The sequence below is a fragment of the Thunnus thynnus genome, chromosome 17 (genome assembly GCF_963924715.1).
Source record: "Thunnus thynnus chromosome 17, fThuThy2.1, whole genome shotgun sequence".
NCBI classification, from domain to species: domain Eukaryota; kingdom Metazoa; phylum Chordata; class Actinopteri; order Scombriformes; family Scombridae; genus Thunnus; species Thunnus thynnus.
Genome location: NC_089533.1, coordinates 11,205,600 through 11,223,344, shown reverse-complemented (window position 1 = coordinate 11,223,344; position 17,745 = coordinate 11,205,600). Strand labels below are relative to the sequence as shown.

The 17,745-nt window shown below is 42.0% G+C and overlaps 1 protein-coding gene across 3 annotated transcripts in view; it reads left to right on the top strand.

Annotated features, from left to right (window-relative positions):
- Positions 1 to 17,745, top strand: part of col5a3a (collagen, type V, alpha 3a) — a 50,382-nt gene that overhangs the window by 21,325 nt on the left and 11,312 nt on the right. For all 3 annotated transcript variants that reach the window (XM_067616030.1, XM_067616029.1, XM_067616028.1), the window contains 36 exons: positions 1,216 to 1,290; positions 1,465 to 1,548; positions 1,705 to 1,761; positions 2,103 to 2,156; positions 2,299 to 2,352; positions 2,470 to 2,523; positions 3,163 to 3,216; positions 3,474 to 3,527; positions 4,079 to 4,123; positions 7,034 to 7,087; positions 7,284 to 7,328; positions 7,584 to 7,637; positions 7,934 to 7,978; positions 8,361 to 8,414; positions 9,308 to 9,352; positions 9,723 to 9,776; positions 10,387 to 10,431; positions 10,587 to 10,640; positions 10,750 to 10,857; positions 11,362 to 11,415; positions 11,759 to 11,812; positions 11,940 to 11,984; positions 12,183 to 12,236; positions 12,575 to 12,619; positions 12,756 to 12,809; positions 12,916 to 12,969; positions 13,285 to 13,338; positions 13,462 to 13,569; positions 13,899 to 13,988; positions 14,248 to 14,301; positions 14,497 to 14,604; positions 14,941 to 15,048; positions 15,159 to 15,212; positions 15,425 to 15,478; positions 15,579 to 15,686; positions 15,797 to 15,850. In XM_067616030.1, coding sequence (XP_067472131.1) covers positions 1,216 to 1,290; positions 1,465 to 1,548; positions 1,705 to 1,761; positions 2,103 to 2,156; positions 2,299 to 2,352; positions 2,470 to 2,523; positions 3,163 to 3,216; positions 3,474 to 3,527; positions 4,079 to 4,123; positions 7,034 to 7,087; positions 7,284 to 7,328; positions 7,584 to 7,637; positions 7,934 to 7,978; positions 8,361 to 8,414; positions 9,308 to 9,352; positions 9,723 to 9,776; positions 10,387 to 10,431; positions 10,587 to 10,640; positions 10,750 to 10,857; positions 11,362 to 11,415; positions 11,759 to 11,812; positions 11,940 to 11,984; positions 12,183 to 12,236; positions 12,575 to 12,619; positions 12,756 to 12,809; positions 12,916 to 12,969; positions 13,285 to 13,338; positions 13,462 to 13,569; positions 13,899 to 13,988; positions 14,248 to 14,301; positions 14,497 to 14,604; positions 14,941 to 15,048; positions 15,159 to 15,212; positions 15,425 to 15,478; positions 15,579 to 15,686; positions 15,797 to 15,850 — 2,241 coding nt within the window. The remainder of the gene's footprint in view (positions 1 to 1,215; positions 1,291 to 1,464; positions 1,549 to 1,704; positions 1,762 to 2,102; positions 2,157 to 2,298; positions 2,353 to 2,469; positions 2,524 to 3,162; positions 3,217 to 3,473; positions 3,528 to 4,078; positions 4,124 to 7,033; positions 7,088 to 7,283; positions 7,329 to 7,583; positions 7,638 to 7,933; positions 7,979 to 8,360; positions 8,415 to 9,307; positions 9,353 to 9,722; positions 9,777 to 10,386; positions 10,432 to 10,586; positions 10,641 to 10,749; positions 10,858 to 11,361; positions 11,416 to 11,758; positions 11,813 to 11,939; positions 11,985 to 12,182; positions 12,237 to 12,574; positions 12,620 to 12,755; positions 12,810 to 12,915; positions 12,970 to 13,284; positions 13,339 to 13,461; positions 13,570 to 13,898; positions 13,989 to 14,247; positions 14,302 to 14,496; positions 14,605 to 14,940; positions 15,049 to 15,158; positions 15,213 to 15,424; positions 15,479 to 15,578; positions 15,687 to 15,796; positions 15,851 to 17,745) is intronic.

The window sequence follows — 17,745 nt, the reverse complement described above, 5'->3', positions numbered from 1 at the left end:
CTGAACCTGCTGGACTTCAGGGAGGGACACTGACTCACACATGTTTGACCTAATTTTCTTATTCTGTTTATGTGTGATTGCTCAAATAAGTGTATTTGTCTATTAATCATCACAATGGAACACACACACACACACACACACACACACACACACACACACACTGATAGATGTCTTATCTCAGTAGATTATGTTTTTTATCATTTTGCTCTGTAAACAGTTTATTTCCGTGTGGATCCCCAATGGCTTACAAGCACATCACATTCAGTCCCTATACACACTTCCCATAGCTATTTACAGTTCATGTTCATTAAACAAGCCTATATTTTATTTACTTAGATGAAATCAGAAGAGATGCAACAATGGTGGCTTTCCCCTACTATCCACTTTTGCACAATTGACTTATCAAATACATGTTTTAATACAGGATCTCTTTTGTATGGTAAAATTTAAAAGCAGTAATGGCCTCCAGGTCTTGAAACACAGGTATCGTAAGTTTTACATTTGAAGGAATAGAAGGCATAGAAAGAGCTCTGTCTTTGTTCACACTGCAGCATGAGACTGTTTAACACACTTTAGGCTGTGCACCAGTGATTGACACATATGAATTGGCTCATGTCTTTATGGCATTGTGTAATACATACTGTACACAATTTATGCTGCTGGTAGAAAATCATACGCCTGCTGGATGGATTACAATAATTAATCATGACAACTCATTTAGTTATATTCTGTGTTATTATATAATATATTTTAAAAACAAATAAAGATTTCTTCCAATGGATAACTAGACACAATTCCACTTCTGCTTCAGTTATTTGTCATTTATTTGACAAAAGGCAGTACCAGGAATGGTACAGTTCATTCATTAACAAATATGGTAGGGAAATGTGTCTTATCAATTTGAATACTAGTTAGGATAGTTTAACAATAATCTGATCAACACAATCTTTATAAATCAATGCTGCATGAAATGACTTTGTACGATGGATATTTAGACTGTAAAGAGAAAATAAAGTAGTGCATAAGATATTCCTTGTGGAAATGGAACAAAGGTTGTTTTTACAGTGATTAGATTAGATTGCAGGGATGTTTTTGTCTCTCTTTTTAGACTCTCTCTATCTCTTTCTCTCTCTCTGTCTAACGCACACACACACACACACACATATACACACACAGTAGCAGATGTTTATCCCCTTTCCTGTTGTCTCTTTTAAGGGTCCTCCAGGACGTCCTGGTCTTGCTGGGGTCGATGGGATTCCAGGTCCTCCGGGAACCCTGTTGATGCTACCTGTAAGACTTTAAAACACACTCACGCATGCCTCACACATACAAACACACACAGAGCACACCCTCTGACAATGTGGTGTCATGGCATGACCACAAGGGGGGGCTGTTTGATTGAACTTCATTTACATTTTGGGAGTCCTGCAGTGGGAACTGACTCCTCCTTTTCATTGCTTCCAGTTCCAGTATGGAGGTGATTCCCAGAAGGGACCAGTGGTGTCTCCCCAGGAGGCACAAGCACAAGCTATTCTGCAACAGGCCCAGGTAAACTTCACAGAAACCTGTGCCTTGTGATCATAATGCCATATTATAACATCAGAGACATCATTTTAATTTACGCTATATGAGTAGCAATTCATTGCATATTAAAAGGTACCTTGTGCAGCGTACATGAACCATCCAGTTGTGTTTTTCTTCCAGCTGTCAATGAAAGGACCTCCAGGTCCAATGGGTCTTACAGGGCGACCAGGCCCAGTGGTAAGGCACTCCTCTGACCTTGACCAAATATGCATTGTACCTCAAGGGCTCCTGCGACCTTTAACCTCAACTTCACATTCTGTCCACCCAGACACAAGCTCTATTCTCTCCTTCCCATCCTAACCTCACCACTCTTCATGCTCAGTATGATCAAATCGCTTTTAAAATCTGCTCCCATTTATGAAAGAAATCGCCGTAGGGCTGCAAAAATGAACAGTTTTAAGATGATTTGTTGTTTGCTCATTCATATTTTGTTTGTTTGGTGTTAAATTTGAGAGAAGGTTTGAATCGCTCCTGTGCATCTTGTCATGCTTTAATAAGTTTTTGTTTCTATTTCACAGGGTGTTCCAGGCCCCACTGGGCTCAAAGGAGACAGCGGAGACAGTGGCCCTACTGTAAGATTAGACATTATATTTACTTCACTACTAGCTCCTATCATACCACTGTTTTTCTTTATCACACTATTAAGTTCCTTTTGTCTTCTTGCCTTCCTCTTTACACCATTTTCCATTTATCTTGCTCTCCTTCCTCATATAGGGACCACGTGGAATGCCAGGCCCTCCAGGAATTAATGGAAAGCTGGGAAAGAGGGTGAGATATCTTGAGCATTGCTGGTTTCCTAACTGGAAACCTCAGCATCTTGTGTTAAAAGCATACTCTGCCTGGTGCACTCTAGAACCTATTTTAACTGGATTGTGTATCTGTTAGGGGCACGCAGGAAGGGACGGAGGTCGTGGAGCACCAGGTGAAACAGGCTCTAAGGTAAGCTCCTTGAGATCTCACGGTACTGCATTGCAGTAGTGATAATCTCATCTAATTGAGCTGCACCAACAACCTAGAGAATATTTGTTCCAGCAAAGGATTAATGTCCTTTCTGCATATTTGGATACTAGTTGAGGTTGATATTTGTGTGAATGCTACATTGCCAGTTGTCAGAACATATTACTGATGTTTGGTGTTAAGTTTCCTTGAATTCAGTTCCACGTTTCCATGCACAGAACAATCCCACATGTGTTTAGGCAGCAAGGTCTTGTACGATAACAAACTCCACTCTAAATCTCCACTTGCAAGTGTAAGCCTTTAGGTATCTAGCAGCCCACAGCTTATAATATGTATTGACAACGAGGCAACTCAATACCTAACAGCTGCAGGAAGAGCTTACTAAATAAATCAGGCTCCCCTGATGCCGGGTCTGACAGAACAGCAGAGTCTTTATCAGTCAAAGCAGCATTTTAGCAGACCTACAGCTAATCTGAAAGCTCCCTCTCCCCGACACACACTCAGAGCAGATGGGAGGCTCTGCCAGGGGAGACTTTCGGTACAATTCTGCTAATGTTTACACATTACCGTATGTGTGTGTGTTTCAGGCTTTAATGCACTTGCTTCTCTATTACTTCTCAGGGTGACAGGGGTTTTGACGGCCTGCCAGGTCTCCCAGGAAACAAGGGACACAGAGTGAGTCAGATTTGGTAACTTGAAATTGTCACTGTATTTATTTAGTTATTCAGACACTAACATGCAACAGTACCACAGCATGCATGAATACCTCACACATCATATGGCAGATGTTTATTTGCATATTACGATCACGATGATTGCTGTGATTTCTGTGATGACAGTGTACACTAAAAAGCATCTGCTCGAGCTCCTCTGCTATAAACAGAACAGTCTTAAATGTCTTGAGGGTTGTGGCTAATGCTTTTATCTTGTAGGGGGACAGAGGAAAGCCTGGTCCTTATGGGCCTGTTGGAGAGTCAGGAGAAAAGGTGAGTGCATGGTACTTTCCAAAAATTACTTGAAACAAACAGAAAACATATATCCTGCAGCAGTGCCTTGTTTTTCCTAATTTTCCATCACGCAAGTTTAAAGGGGAAATCTTTTCCAGATCAATGAATCAATTCTATAAACCATTTAGATGGTAAAGCACCACAGATCAAAGCAGGCTTTACTGAAATTAAGTCATAAACTCCTGAATTTTTAATTCTGCTATGCTGGACTGAGCTCATTCAGTATCAAGGTTTGCAAATGACATGAAAGCAATGCAATGCATCCCTGACATAGAATTGAAAATATGAAAGATAGAAGCTCTGTCAAGATGGTATCAATTCATGCAGGCAGGCGGGTGAAGTTTGAGAGAGCAGTCTATTAGTCTTTGCTCGAAGATAGTTGAGCCTTATCTGTCAGGCAGTGAATTTCTTTAATGAGCTATTTTCACAGATTATGTCTCTGGGGATATAAATGTATCCATGCCTGAGGCTGACTTAGAGAGGTGCATGAGATTTATATGTAGAATCTGTTTCTTTCTTTGTTATTTTAGGGATCTGATGGACCTGTGGGGCCAAGAGGTCAACCAGGTGAACCTGTAAGTGATGTTCCCTCTCTGTCTTTCGCTCTCGAACACACACACACCTACTTGTACATGCACACTTATAGTCATCGGCAATCATTCGAAGTTGAGTATGATGGTCCTCCTGGGGGGTCCTTATTATCGGTCTTCAAATGGCTGAGGAGACCAATTCTGGAGCCACAAACTTTCTTGCAGTGTGGGCATTGATGTGAGGTACTGGAGTGGAATGTGGCAGAGCCTTTTTGATGTGGACTCTATCCTTTCTTTGCTGCTGCAGCCTGTCGGAGATCATCTTAATGGAATGTGGCTTGTTCATGTTCTGTTTTGAGCAAGGTCTTCCCAGTTAGAGCTGTTTATGTGGAATTCTTTGAGAAACATTTTTTTAAACGCTTTTTCTGACCTCCAGGTGCTTGTTGGCCAGCATTTAGTTCTGAGTAGAGGACCTGTTTTGGGAGGCATATGTCAAAAATTACTATTACATGGCCTGTCCATCTCAGCTGGTGTTTAAAGATGGTGGTGGCAATGTTTGTGATGTGATGATGTTTGATTCCTCAAGAACACTGATGTGAATATGCCTCTCTTTCCAGCTAATACTGAAAATTTGTTTCGCAGGCATGTCTATTGGTAGGGCTCCAGGGCTCCTATATGCCTACTGTAGGTAATCCTGGTCTCTGCACCATATAAAGGTGTGGGCAAGATAACTGCCTTGTAGACCAGCAGCTTGGTCTTTGCAAGCAGGTCAGAGTTTTCAGACTCTTCAACGGAAGTTTACGAAGCCCCACTGGCACAGCAGATGCAATGTATCTCACTGTCGATGTCTGTCCTTGAGGAGAGGTGACTTCCAAGGTGGGGGAACTGGTCCATATTTTCAAGGCTTACACTGTCAATTGTTATTGTTGGCGGGGGTGCAGAGATGTCTGGTGGGGGCTGATGGAGAACATTTCTGACCGCATAGAGGAGATCCCACTGGATGCAATAATTCAGCCAGGAAGTTGGTGAGGCAGACGATTTTTAGGGGACCTTTTCTAGTCCCCTCCTATTCTGGGGTGAGCAGTGCGGACCCTGAAAAGGGCTGCTCAGTCATGGGTGAAAGCACCAAAGAATTCTGCTGCCTCAGTCTGAGAATCCAGCGACTCAACTTCACCCACCGCCTGTGTGCCAGTTTGTGATTAGGAGCTTCCAGACTTCCTGGCTCTGCTCCAGTTGCCACTTGCTGATTGCCACAGGGCTTGGGATTGGGGTGTGCAGTTGAGTTATCCCCTACAGGTGAATGCCTGTGCGTGACGTGAAGAGAATGGTGCACAGACAGCCACCAAACAATCCTTGACAGAGACAGACCTGCAACCAATGGCATGGACTCCATGGCAACTGTAGGTCTCCCCCTGCTGCAGCCTTCCTCCACCTTCACAGACATTGTAGCAATCCTCTTGTTTGTTGGACACCATCCTCCGCCTGCTCTGCTGTTGACATCTCTCTTGAGTTGTGCTTTGTCTGGTACCTCCCCCTCAACCTTACTGCCAAGGGTGACCCTAACAGGAGCTAAGCTCCAGACGGCATTGCTCTTGGGATATTTGGTACACACAAGCTTCTCCACCATGGCAAGGTGGCAACTCTCCAGAGAAGACACTTATAGTAAGCTCACACAAACACACATTTAGACACAGATATCACAGCACACCTTTATTTCATGTAAAATATGTCACTATATTAAAATATTTAATATAGCAGATATCTACACTAGATGTCTATGCTAAACTTTTTTCTTAGTGCAGAACCACAGAAGCAACGGATTTCCAAAACAAATCCTGTGGGGATTGTATGAGATCACTGTATTTCAGCTAGAGCAGAAATTTCAGTCAGAATCTTGCAGAATATACACAAATACAAAATGTACTCTTAGTGTATATGTACATACATAACAGAAGCACAGCACAATAGTATACAACAACTGTAAAAACTAGGCTGGTCAAACCTTAGTAATGCAATGTTCACCCTTGCATTAAGAGAGATAAAGTCGCTTGAAGGCATGCAGCTTAAACACAAAAATATACAATAGCATAGCATGCCAGTATATTCAAATTCTGTCACAGAGATTCTACCTAAAAAGTAACTTTCAATCTTTGTATCAATGTGAGGCCACAAAGATTTTAAGAGCTCTGGTGAAGATGCTGTCATTTTCTCAGTGTATCTCTGCAGTGAACACTGGTTGATTGGTTATGACTCACACTCTATCTTTCTCACAGTAGGTGAGGTTTGGGCTCAGCAGGGTTCTGTCCTTCCAAATGGATCACCCAGTGCAGGAAGAAATAGAGTTCCATAAGACATGTTAGGAGAGCTGTGTTAAATTACAAAGACACAGGAAAGGAGAGGAGTTGGCTGTTTTGATGAGAGAAAGGAAGTGACAGGAAAAGTGAGACAGCGAGAGACAAACGCGAGACAGAAATTTGGTTGGTGGTGAACGAGATAAGAGGAATGGAGAGAGGAAAAAGAGAGAGTCGGAGAGGGAAGAGATAAAATCCTGGCCTGAATGATTATATTTCCATATCAATCACTTCCCAGGAGATCACAGATGTGGCTTTGGAACAGGTGGCTTGGCCAGCCTACAAAGAGGGAGGCTGACAAAAACAGAGCACACAAACACTTGCGCAAACACAGGCTAGCACAGTCTCTGTTGCTATCACATACAAAACTACATGCACGGACGTACACACACACACACACACACACACACACACACACACACACACACACACACACACACAAATACACACACACACATACACACAAAAACATATCACTTGTCTCTCCCTGTTTTTCACTCTCTTTCTCCTCTTAGCTCTGATTTATGATTTAGTATTCCACACTCACTCCATCTCATCGTGAATGCAGGTTAGCTGCTGACTATTTGCTGTGTTTTGTCTCCAGGGTCCTCGGGGTCTTGTTGGGCCAAGGGGGCCACCTGGCCCACCTGGCCAACCGGTAAGTCAACATTGCCTTGATTACAAAATCAGAGCTATTCAGTCTTTTCAACTCTATAAAAGCTCCTCTAGTTCATGGAATCGTCAATATGCCACTAAAGATAAACAAGGAAGCTATTGAACTGTGTCTCTTTCAATCAAATTTTGACATTTCATCCATTATTTTCTAACATCTTGTGTGTGTGCATTTTTGTCAGGGTATCATTGGAACTGATGGAGTACAAGGGTCAAAGGGCAACCTGGTCAGTCCTTCTATGTTCATACCTCATCCCTATAACTACCATTACATACCACTTATGACTATGATGTATGTTAAAAGAGATACAGACAAATGAACATGGTGTGGATTTTGAAAGTGATGTCAGCTACAGAAACATCAGCCACAGTGTTTTAGTGTGCCCTTCTAATGAACCTGTTAACCGGTCATGTGATGATGAGCTCATGACAAAGATCATGTGTAGACAGAGTGTGTGACCACCAGTGTTTCCTGTTCTCAGGGTCCATCTGGAGAAATAGGGCCCCCAGGTCAACAGGGAAATCCAGGAGTACAGGTACTGTACTAGCACTAAAACTGTCCTGTTTTAAGTTACAAGGTATCACCCCACTGCAACAAAATGGCGTAAAATGTCGTCAGAGACATTACAGTCATGAGTTAATCATGTTTTCCAGCATGCCAACACCCCATCCAACCCCTAGTTCACACAAAGACATCAGCACTTACTGTTCATGATTCTTACATACACACATGTCATACCATACATACACACATACTCAAGCAAAACCTCAACTCCCAGCCTTCTCCCAGTCTTGTGACACTTAACCTGATTGATGCTTTGTTCTGGTTCAGGGTTTGCCTGGTTCCCAGGGTCCCATTGGATTGCCAGGAGAGAAGGTAGGTAGCATGTCTCTCTCTTAATTTCAGAATTAAAGCTGTGACCTTGTGATCCTTGTCATCACATACCCATGGGAGGCCAACTGAGCAGGACAGTACAACCCAGCCACTTCTGGCTCCCATTCAGACAAGACAGAGCTAGACAGGAAATCAATACCAAAGAAACACACACAGGCATAACAGACACTAGGGACGGCCTTGCACGGTTCACATCATGAGGCCAGACTGATAAAAGAAATAAAAAGTGGACTTAGCCATAAATACAGTATGTTTGGTAGAGAAGCAACAAAGTGGGAAATGTGGTCTCCTAGGGATGAGTTGAGATGTTATATCATATCTGAAGCTCAGCACCAGGATTCATGATTCTGTCTGTCCTGTACAGGGTCCCCAGGGGAAACAAGGCATGCAGGGACTACCAGGCATTGATGGCCCCACTGTAAGTACACACCTAAACGCAAACACATAAACATGCTCACATCCATACATACCTTTGCAGTATCTACATATCTACATATAGATAGACAGAGTGCATTGCTGCTACTTTGTCTGTCAACTACATGCTCAGGTGACAAGACAACAAAATATGAATGACAACTCTGCAACATCAACTGGCTTACTAGAACAGTCTGCACTGTTTTAGCACAGGGAGTTTTTTTTCTTTCCTTTTTACAGAATGTCTTCATCAATTATCCAAAGAGGACTAGAACTAGATGAACAGCCTCTATCGGGTGCTGTACCTCCAGCACAGCAGCACAGAAATTTCAAACGCTCACCCCATAATGATATACAAACAATAACTGTGTATGTACATACAGCACCAGTCAAAAGTTTGGACCTCCCTATTCACTTGAATGAGAAAGTGTGTCCAAACTTGTGACTGGTACTGTATACACATGTTTATGTGTACACATACAACCAAGAAAACACTTAATCTAAAGAAGCCAAGAGGATAAAATTTGCCAGCCTACACATTCTGTCGTCCACCAGCAGGGGGACAGAGGAGGCATTTATGGAAGTGATCTGAAGCAGTTTGACATTTAGTAAAGAATGAAAAATCCTTTTACAGTGAGGCTTTTCTTATCTCCAATAATTAATTTTAGATTGCAGTCAGACATAGTTGAATGAATTTCACTTAATGTTCCTTTTATTGTTCTGCAAAGGTTTGTGACACACACAATGACATTTTTATGGTTCTTCATTCTGAATGCCACTGAATTTTCCTCTTTTTCATTGGATGGTTGCATTCAGAAATTTCCATAAAGGAGTGATACAATAATGATGTATTTGTAGCAGCGCTAAGTCAATCTGATTCTTGTTTTTCTGTTACAGGGTCACCCAGGAAGAGAGGGCCCCGCGGGAGAGAAAGGCATGCAAGTGCGTAACTGCATATCTTAGGCTGGTTTGCTGTAGTGTAACAGCAAGATATTAAAAGTGCAACATCATGCTCTTTCTTTCCATCTATTGTAATTGTGCACTCACTCACATTAGGCTACAGAAATGCTCAGTCTCATCATTGTAATCATCATTGATGATGTTATCATCCTTATTGTACAAGAGCATTAGCCCATTAGAGTCAGCCGCATGCACTCATCAGCATCATCTACTATTTCTGTTTGAAAATGCTGATTGCCAATAGAAGATAGGACACAGTGACTGGGTGCAATGTTAATTTATATCTGTTCAGAGAACTGGCTGCTTCTTGCTAAAACTGAAGAATACTTTTGTTCTTTTTTTTTTCATGCAGGGTTTACCAGGTGCTCAGGGGCCTATTGGGTATCCAGGGACCCGCGGAGTCAAGGTGAGACATAAATGCATCGTGATCTCAAGTGTAATGTCCACTGAGATATTCATTCCCTCGGACATTTCATTCTGCGTGTATGTCTACCTGTGACGGACAAGCTGTTTGAGTCTGTAACTGACAGTTGACAGGTGGAGGGAAAGCACCCCAGTTCTCAAAGGGACTACTAGCAGCAGAGTGAGGAGCATTTGACAGATAAGAGAATTGTCAGAGCCAGATAGAAAAAACTGTGTGTTTTGGTGTGTAGCAGACATTTTTTTTGCTTTTGAAATTGAGGAATAAAAGCAAAGTTGTCATGGCATTCTGCTTGGTGTTTGTTTTTGTCACGTTCCCACATGTGGTGTTTTATCTGGTAGTTTGGCTCAACATCCTTTAGGGTAAGCTTGACCTTGCTGGCAATCATTAGTATGAATGTAAGGTCAATAACTGCTCAATACCAGAGCAATGTTAGGTCAAGAGAAAATCAATACACACTTATAAATCATTTCAGTGTTTCAAGATGGGGTATTTCTGGAAATACAGACAACCAGCAGTTTTTCAATGTAATGTCCAGAGGTGTGTTATGATGTGAGATTCTCATTAACTTAAGTATTTTTCCTCTTTTTTACAGGGAGCTGATGGAGTTAGAGGTCCAAAGGGGAGCAAAGGAGAGAAGGTGAGTAAAACACATTTTCTATCTTGCTTGAAAAATAGTGAGCTGTTATTCTATTGTGGATTGTGACTAGAGACACTGACAAATTACAATGTTATGATGCAATTTATCATTAAAGAGCTTTTCATCATACATCACCTCTCCTCTGTGCATCACAGGGAGAAGATGGCTTCCCTGGGTTCAAAGGTGACATGGGCATCAAGGGAGACAGGGTAAGAGCGCCCTCAGATCACAAACCTCATTATCATTTTCTCTCAGTTATTCTCTATTAGAGTGGAGATAAAATTGTCACTTCTCCTCTACGCTAATTCTTCACTTTAGGGTGATAACGGAGCTCTAGGTGCTCGTGGAGAGGATGGCACAGAGGGGCTAAAGGGCCAAGCAGGACCCATGGGAGATCAAGGAGGTCCTGGGATTGCTGGAGAGAAGGTACGTTAATAAAAGATTACATTTACATTATGAGACAAGGTTGGGACACAAAAGAGGAAGATAGGAAGATCAAATAGGCTGCCAAATTATAAGAAAACTCTTATCTAAACCTGCATTGTGCTGCTACAGCCGTTATAATGTTAGGTATTACAGTTAGATTTCTTTAGCTCCGTTTTCAGTTTTGACAAACTTTTCTTAATAAACGAGTGTCTGAAAATCACTGAAATACTGAATATATGGAATGTAATGGCCTTACATTTATCACATCTAGTTACAGCCTACTCCTAAGGCGAAACTGTCGCTGAAGCAGTGTGCATGTTGAAGCATTTAATCTTTCTGTCATCACTATATGCATTAGTGTAGAGATGCCCTGCTGTATTGGTACATGCGTAGTCAGCATTATGTCATAAAAATCTTAATTAAATGGTTTTCATGCATTTTTCTTTTTAATATTTCTCCTATTTATTTCCTCCTCCCCTCCTATTCTGCCGGTTTTCTCTGCAGGGTAAACTTGGTGTGCCTGGATTGCCAGGATACCCAGGACGACAAGGGCCTAAGGTAATTTAGCATTGATGAGCTGTAATGATCAGTTAATGTGTCCTCTGGTTCCTTTATCAGAGCTTTAACCAGCAAGATGTGTGTCTTTGGCTGGACTGTTTCCTGTCTGATTAAAAATAAAGGATGATAAATGGCTTATTAAAAAAGGCTATTTTATTAATAGTTCATTAGTGACATCAATTCATTACATGTTGATGAATGGTGTATTTAAGGCTGTGTTGGGCTCATGGATTAGATTTGCTTTAATTTGATACAGTAGTTAATTATACATTAATGAGACATTAGGGGTTGATGTGTGATGAATGGAAGGCTGAGGCTGATTAACCTCTACGTGTCTCTCCAGGGATCAGTTGGCTTCCCTGGTGTGGCAGGAGTCTCAGGAGAGAAAGGACGAAGGGTGAGGACTGTACTGACATTAAATCCACATCACATTCTGACTTCGTTAGAACATGTAAACTTTGCTGCAGTATGTAGGAACTGTAAAATAAGCAACTGATAAATAACTGTGAATCTTTACAATGCAGGGTCCAGCAGGTCAGCCAGGGTCTGGAGGCCAAAGAGGTCCTAATGTGAGTACAGCTATAAGTGCCATGCCTATACACCATGTTTTTTATTGTTTAAAGCTGCTGCTCTAATAATAATAATACCATTAGTTTGCCACACATCTTGGGAGTGAGGCACAGTTTTTTCACATCACCAGCAGTTTATCTTCCACTTCCAGATTTGTTATGCATGTGCTAATCAGACTGCTGTTTGTTTTGCAATAGGGAGCCCGAGGGGAAAGAGGAGCAAGGGGGCCCACTGGAAAGCCTGGAGAAAAGGTGAACTTAGGCTGATACAAACGCACAAACACACACACTCCCTGACATAAACAAAGACATATGCACATACAGTTACACACACATAAACACGAACCTCATAAAGTATGGATGAATTCGCCAACCAAGTTGAAACTGGTTGTTGCTGTTCATTTCTAGATGACAGGCCATCTGGTGCAGTGAAAAGCTACTATCTGACAGGGAATGCTTCAGTTTACACTCTCACCCTCAAAGACCATCTTGGGAAAGCTAAAGATTTGCTGGCAGGAAGAAAACTAGAAATGTTTTAGCGGCTTATGTTTTTGTACAGTGACTATATTTTTGCTGTCTGTCTCTGGTAGGGTTCTGCTGGACAAGATGGTCCTCCAGGATCCCCTGGAGAGCAGGTAATCTTTCGACTCTCGGATAATAGCATACAGTATCTAAATAGGACTATAGCTCTAAAACCTTCTAAAACCTGTCTCTTACTAGAAGAAAAAGATCTGAGGTTTGAGCCAGAGTTTCTTTGTTATTATTTTCTAGGGTCCCCAAGGGCCACAGGGAAGACATGGTGAACCAGGACCTAGAGGGCCTAATGTGAGTGGGCTAAGATACACTGTGTAATGTCTCTGATTTAATGTTACCCACATTTACACTCACCTTTGATCATATTTAGTTCGTTAAAATGATGCTTCCTTTTCAGGGTCCACCTGGAAAAGATGGATTACCAGGTCATCCAGGCCAGAGAGGGGAACCAGTGAGTCACCTTTAATCTCAATAAAGCTACAAACAGCATTTGGTGTATAGCATTTTGCCCCTATGAGGTGCACACCATAGCAATAACTTAACAGAGAGTTGATCTACTGTATGTGTCAACACAGCAAACAAGTCAAAAGTTGTGACTTCAGCAATTACTGAAGTTCTAGTCAGAGTGCATTTGAAAAGCTTATACTAAATTTAGAAAAAACATTATGCCCTGTCTGCAGTCCTCAAATAACAGCATCTGTGCATCCTGTCTGTCTGTTTCAACTCCTTATTGAGAGTCACCAGACTAAATTTTCTTATTTGACAGGGCTTCCAAGGCAAGAATGGACTCCCCGGCCCCCCAGGTGTTGTTGGACCACAGGTAAGAGGATCAGCTAAACAGCTGTTTATTTCAGATAACATGCTTTTTAAATAACTGTTATGTTATATCACACAGGAAGTAACCAGATAGCCTGAAAATGTTGTGTACCTTGGTTGTTTTCAGGGCAAATCTGGTGAGACAGGGCCAACTGGAGATAGAGGCCATCCAGGTTCCCCTGGACCACCGGGGGAGCATGGTTTACCGGGAGCTGCTGGAAAGGAGGGTGCCAAGGTGAGTGGTTTTCATCATAATGTCAGGATCGTAATCATTTACCAGCATCACATTATTACTGTTACATTAGATAAAGCCCAAGGACTCTCTCAGCACTGCCTGAATATCTTATCTCCTGGGTCTCATCCTATCCTCTAATTTGCTAATAAATAACAGAGGAAATCTCATGGTGTTGAGTGTATTATGGCTCATAAAAGATAAATGTTCCTTCTTGGTGTTGCTTGTTGGTTGATGGTGATTTATGACTGCATAAGGGCCTGCTGTCTACTGGCTACTCGCCTTATATCTAATCACATGTCTGTATGTCTGTGTGTTTGTGTGGTTTCCAGGGAGACCCAGGTCCACCAGGATCCCCAGGGAAGAGTGGTCCTGCTGGGCTTCAAGGGTTCAGAGGGAGCAGAGGGACCCCCGGTGCAATGGTAATGCAAAATTCCTTACATCTCATATACTCACCCTCACTCACTCACCAGTGACTCATTAGCATCAGATTCTTCTGAAATTTGCAGCTTGTAATTAAATTGTCAACAGCCATCATGAGATTTTCTTAAGAGCTTTCAAATTGGAACTCTGTTGATAAAATTGAACCAAAGCAATAGTAAACTGTAACGCATTGATGGTAATTCTTGTAATGGTTGCAGATGTTGCTTGATTGTGAAGGCTCTGCCTGTGTCTCTCCAGGGTCCTGCAGGTCTGAAGGGAGGAGAGGGCCTGCCTGGTATTGCCGGATCTGTTGTAAGTCTGATTTTGTTAAATTACATCCCATCCTATCCCTTCATCTCTGTTCAGCTTCTATGGTATATAGAATGCTATGGCATATGAAGCAGAAGGCTGTTTCCATGGTGATCAGTGATCGTGACCACTGCACTAAATCAAATGATGAATCATGTGACATGCTCATCTCACCTCTCTATCTCCTCTTATTTCTAGGGTGCCACTGGAGAGAGGGGCCCTGCTGGGCCGGCTGGTGCTATTGGCCAGCCAGGACGACCCGGCAGCTTGGGTCCTGCTGGGCCGATGGGAGAGAAAGGCGAGCCAGTAAGATTTGGAACATTGCTAATTTTGTTTCTTAGGCTGCAGTGTCCTCTAACACATACTGTACCATCACCTCCCACCATTGTGTAATAAACAACATGTGCTCTTGCTTTGGAATGTGTCATTATGAGACAGAGAGCAGGAGAGAGGTAAAGGAGACAGAGAGCAAGACAGAAAGAGAAAGGGAGAGAAAAAATATGAATGTGATCAAGTATGCTTTCTTGGGTGTGAGTTCCCTTTCTAGTATAATACATTAATCAATGTGTCGTGCTGCTATATGAGATTAATAAGTATTGTAGCGTTTGCTAGATGTATGCTGTTTTCCCATCTGTTCCCAAGGGAGAGAAGGGACCCATGGGGCCGGCTGGGCATGACGGGGAGCTAGGACCTGTAGGGCTCCTAGGGACTGCGGGACCTCCTGGGCCTCCAGGAGAGGACGGGGACAAGGTAGGTACATTGTACAGCTGGCAGGGACTGCAGCACTGCTGTTAAGTGCTTGCTGATTTTTGGACTCAGTTGTTTGCATGTGTGCTCATGTGTGTTATCTGTCTCCATAGGGAGAGACAGGAGGACCAGGCCAGAAGGGCAGCAAAGGAGACAAAGGAGAAGCAGTGAGTATGAATTTTACATGATTAGTCCCAACATCACATCATTACCTTGCATCACCAGGAGGTAGAGGACAAACTGGCTTATAATTGGTTTGGAGTAATTCGTTGTAATAACTGTTTGTCTGGACAGTGCATCCTCAGGTGTAATAACAGATGGCTTTAATCATGTCTTTCCTTCAGTGAAAGTGTATTTACATGTTACTATACTTTTCTAGGGACCCCCAGGACCTCTTGGACGCCAAGGACCTATAGGCCAGCCAGGATTGCCTGTATGTTGCTTTAACTCAGAATCCATCATATAAATACACATAAGCATATGGTTTGTTTTGTGCAGTATTAACAGCATGGACCTGTCTGTGTATTTGTCAGGGTGCAGATGGTGAGCCAGGTCCTCGTGGGCAGCAGGGCATGAACGGGGCAAAAGGAGATGAAGGACACAGGGGCTTTAAGGGGGCATCTGGACCTTCTGGACTACAGGTAAGGATATACAGTATAAATTCCAAGACTGCATCTCCAAGACTCATCCTTTTATATCTTTTTCTATTCTCTGCCTGAGACTGCATTGCTTACCATATCTGCATTTATAGGGAATGCCAGGACCACCAGGGGAGAAAGGAGAGAGCGGACATGTTGGCTCAATGGTAAGTACTGCTCAGCAATCTGAGCACATACAACACTCATCTCGAGTCCAGTGTCAGCCTCAAGTCTGTTCTCAACAGCACTTTTCTGACATCTCACACTTTGCTTCATGATCATTAGACTTTGATTTTTCTTGTCAGATATTGGATAATAACCTGATTTTTCCTCACTATCTAAATGCCTTTGAATATGTTTCTCCACTTGGTCGACTTTTCTTCATTTCCTTCCCCAGTATTAAAAGCAGTTTAATTGATCTCTTTCAGGATCAAACATTTATGCATACATTAGTAGAAAAACAGTGAATTATTCAATAGAGAGATTAGGGCTATAATGCAAAGCTTTTGCAAATACTGTAAATTTACATTTCTGTCTATGGTCAGGAAACTCCTGAAGCAGTATTTGATATTTATAAAGACATGGGCTGAAATAACAACTCAGCTCAGTAATGTCTCTGAGTTTCATACAGGTGCTATTTAAATATCTTGTCAGTGCCAGGACTTTCAAGCACTATGCAGGTCACTGTGGATGTAGCACCTCTGATGTGGGTATGTTATGAAGTTTGAAGTTTGAATAATGCATTCCTGCATGTGATGGCTATATCCAAGTAGCAAACAAAGACCATCCCGTTTGTTTAGGAAAAAAATTAGATGAGACATTGGCAAGGTCATGAGGAACAGCACTGTACAAATCAAACACTAATGTTATGTCGATAGCTCACATGAAGAGCAAGTCTTTTACATTGCTGGATAGATAATGCAGTCCAAATAACAAAGAGTTAGCTACAAGTGCTACAGGGTGCTATTGGTCAGTAAAAGGAATTTCATGCTTAATTATTTATCATTTCTTAGGATGAGAAAATGTTATTTTTGAATACCACATTTTAGGAAAAAAAAAAGAAAAATATAATATTTTCAAGATTCTATCTGACATAGTGCTTCCCAAATTATTGTAAGCGCAGTATTGGGAAGGTTCAAGGTATCAGCAGGCTATGAACTATAGCTGATACACAAACAACCCACCACAGCTCATTAAACTTTAATTAATGCCACCTATTTAGTTCCTTATTGCCAGCTGTGCTGATTCTGCTGCTGTGTGTCAAACTTATGAACCAAGCTTTTCCTCTGCCAATAATCATTACAGCTCTCAAACTACTACAAGCTGTGGATTTGAATCGGGCACAGTTTGCTCTGGCCCTTGATTAGTCTCAATATTGTTTAGACCCCAGACTGGTTGTACGAGGAGGTGTTAGACTGATAGAGTAATCTTGATTGTGCACTCAGACTATTCTAGTGTGAGACAGCTGCACTAAAACTGAGATAGACTAATTTAAATTGGCTACTCTACTCACAGACTAAATGAGCTAAGAGTTGTTTTTCCATTGTAATAGCCTTGGCTTTAGGTTAAAAACACACTTGAGTCAGCTGCACTCTAAATTCTGTTTCTTGTATCTCTGTCTGCTGGCACTGGTCATGTCTTTTGGTTATCTTATGAAATGATACCCACAATAATAATGGTTAAAAGTTAGCCATTTAAACTTTCGAACTATAACAATTGCATACATGTCTTTTCAATGTGTGATGAATCTTCAAGGATGAGTGTGAATGACAAAATAGACCATGATCTTATGTGCAAGACAGACAAGTTCAGAGAATGAAGAGATGGTCCTGTATGTAAAAAGAAAAAAAGAGAAAGACAGAGAGTGACAGAAAGGAGGCAGTGGAGCAATGGAGTGGAAGGAAGAGGCGGGGCACTGATTGTGAGCAGGAAGACGGTGTGACAGCTGCTAATCAGATTAGCCTCAGCCTTGGCTGTCTAATGAGCATCCCCCTTTGTGACAGTCATCTCACAACGCTGTCAACCATGAACACACGCTCAACAAGATTCTCTATAGCCCCTC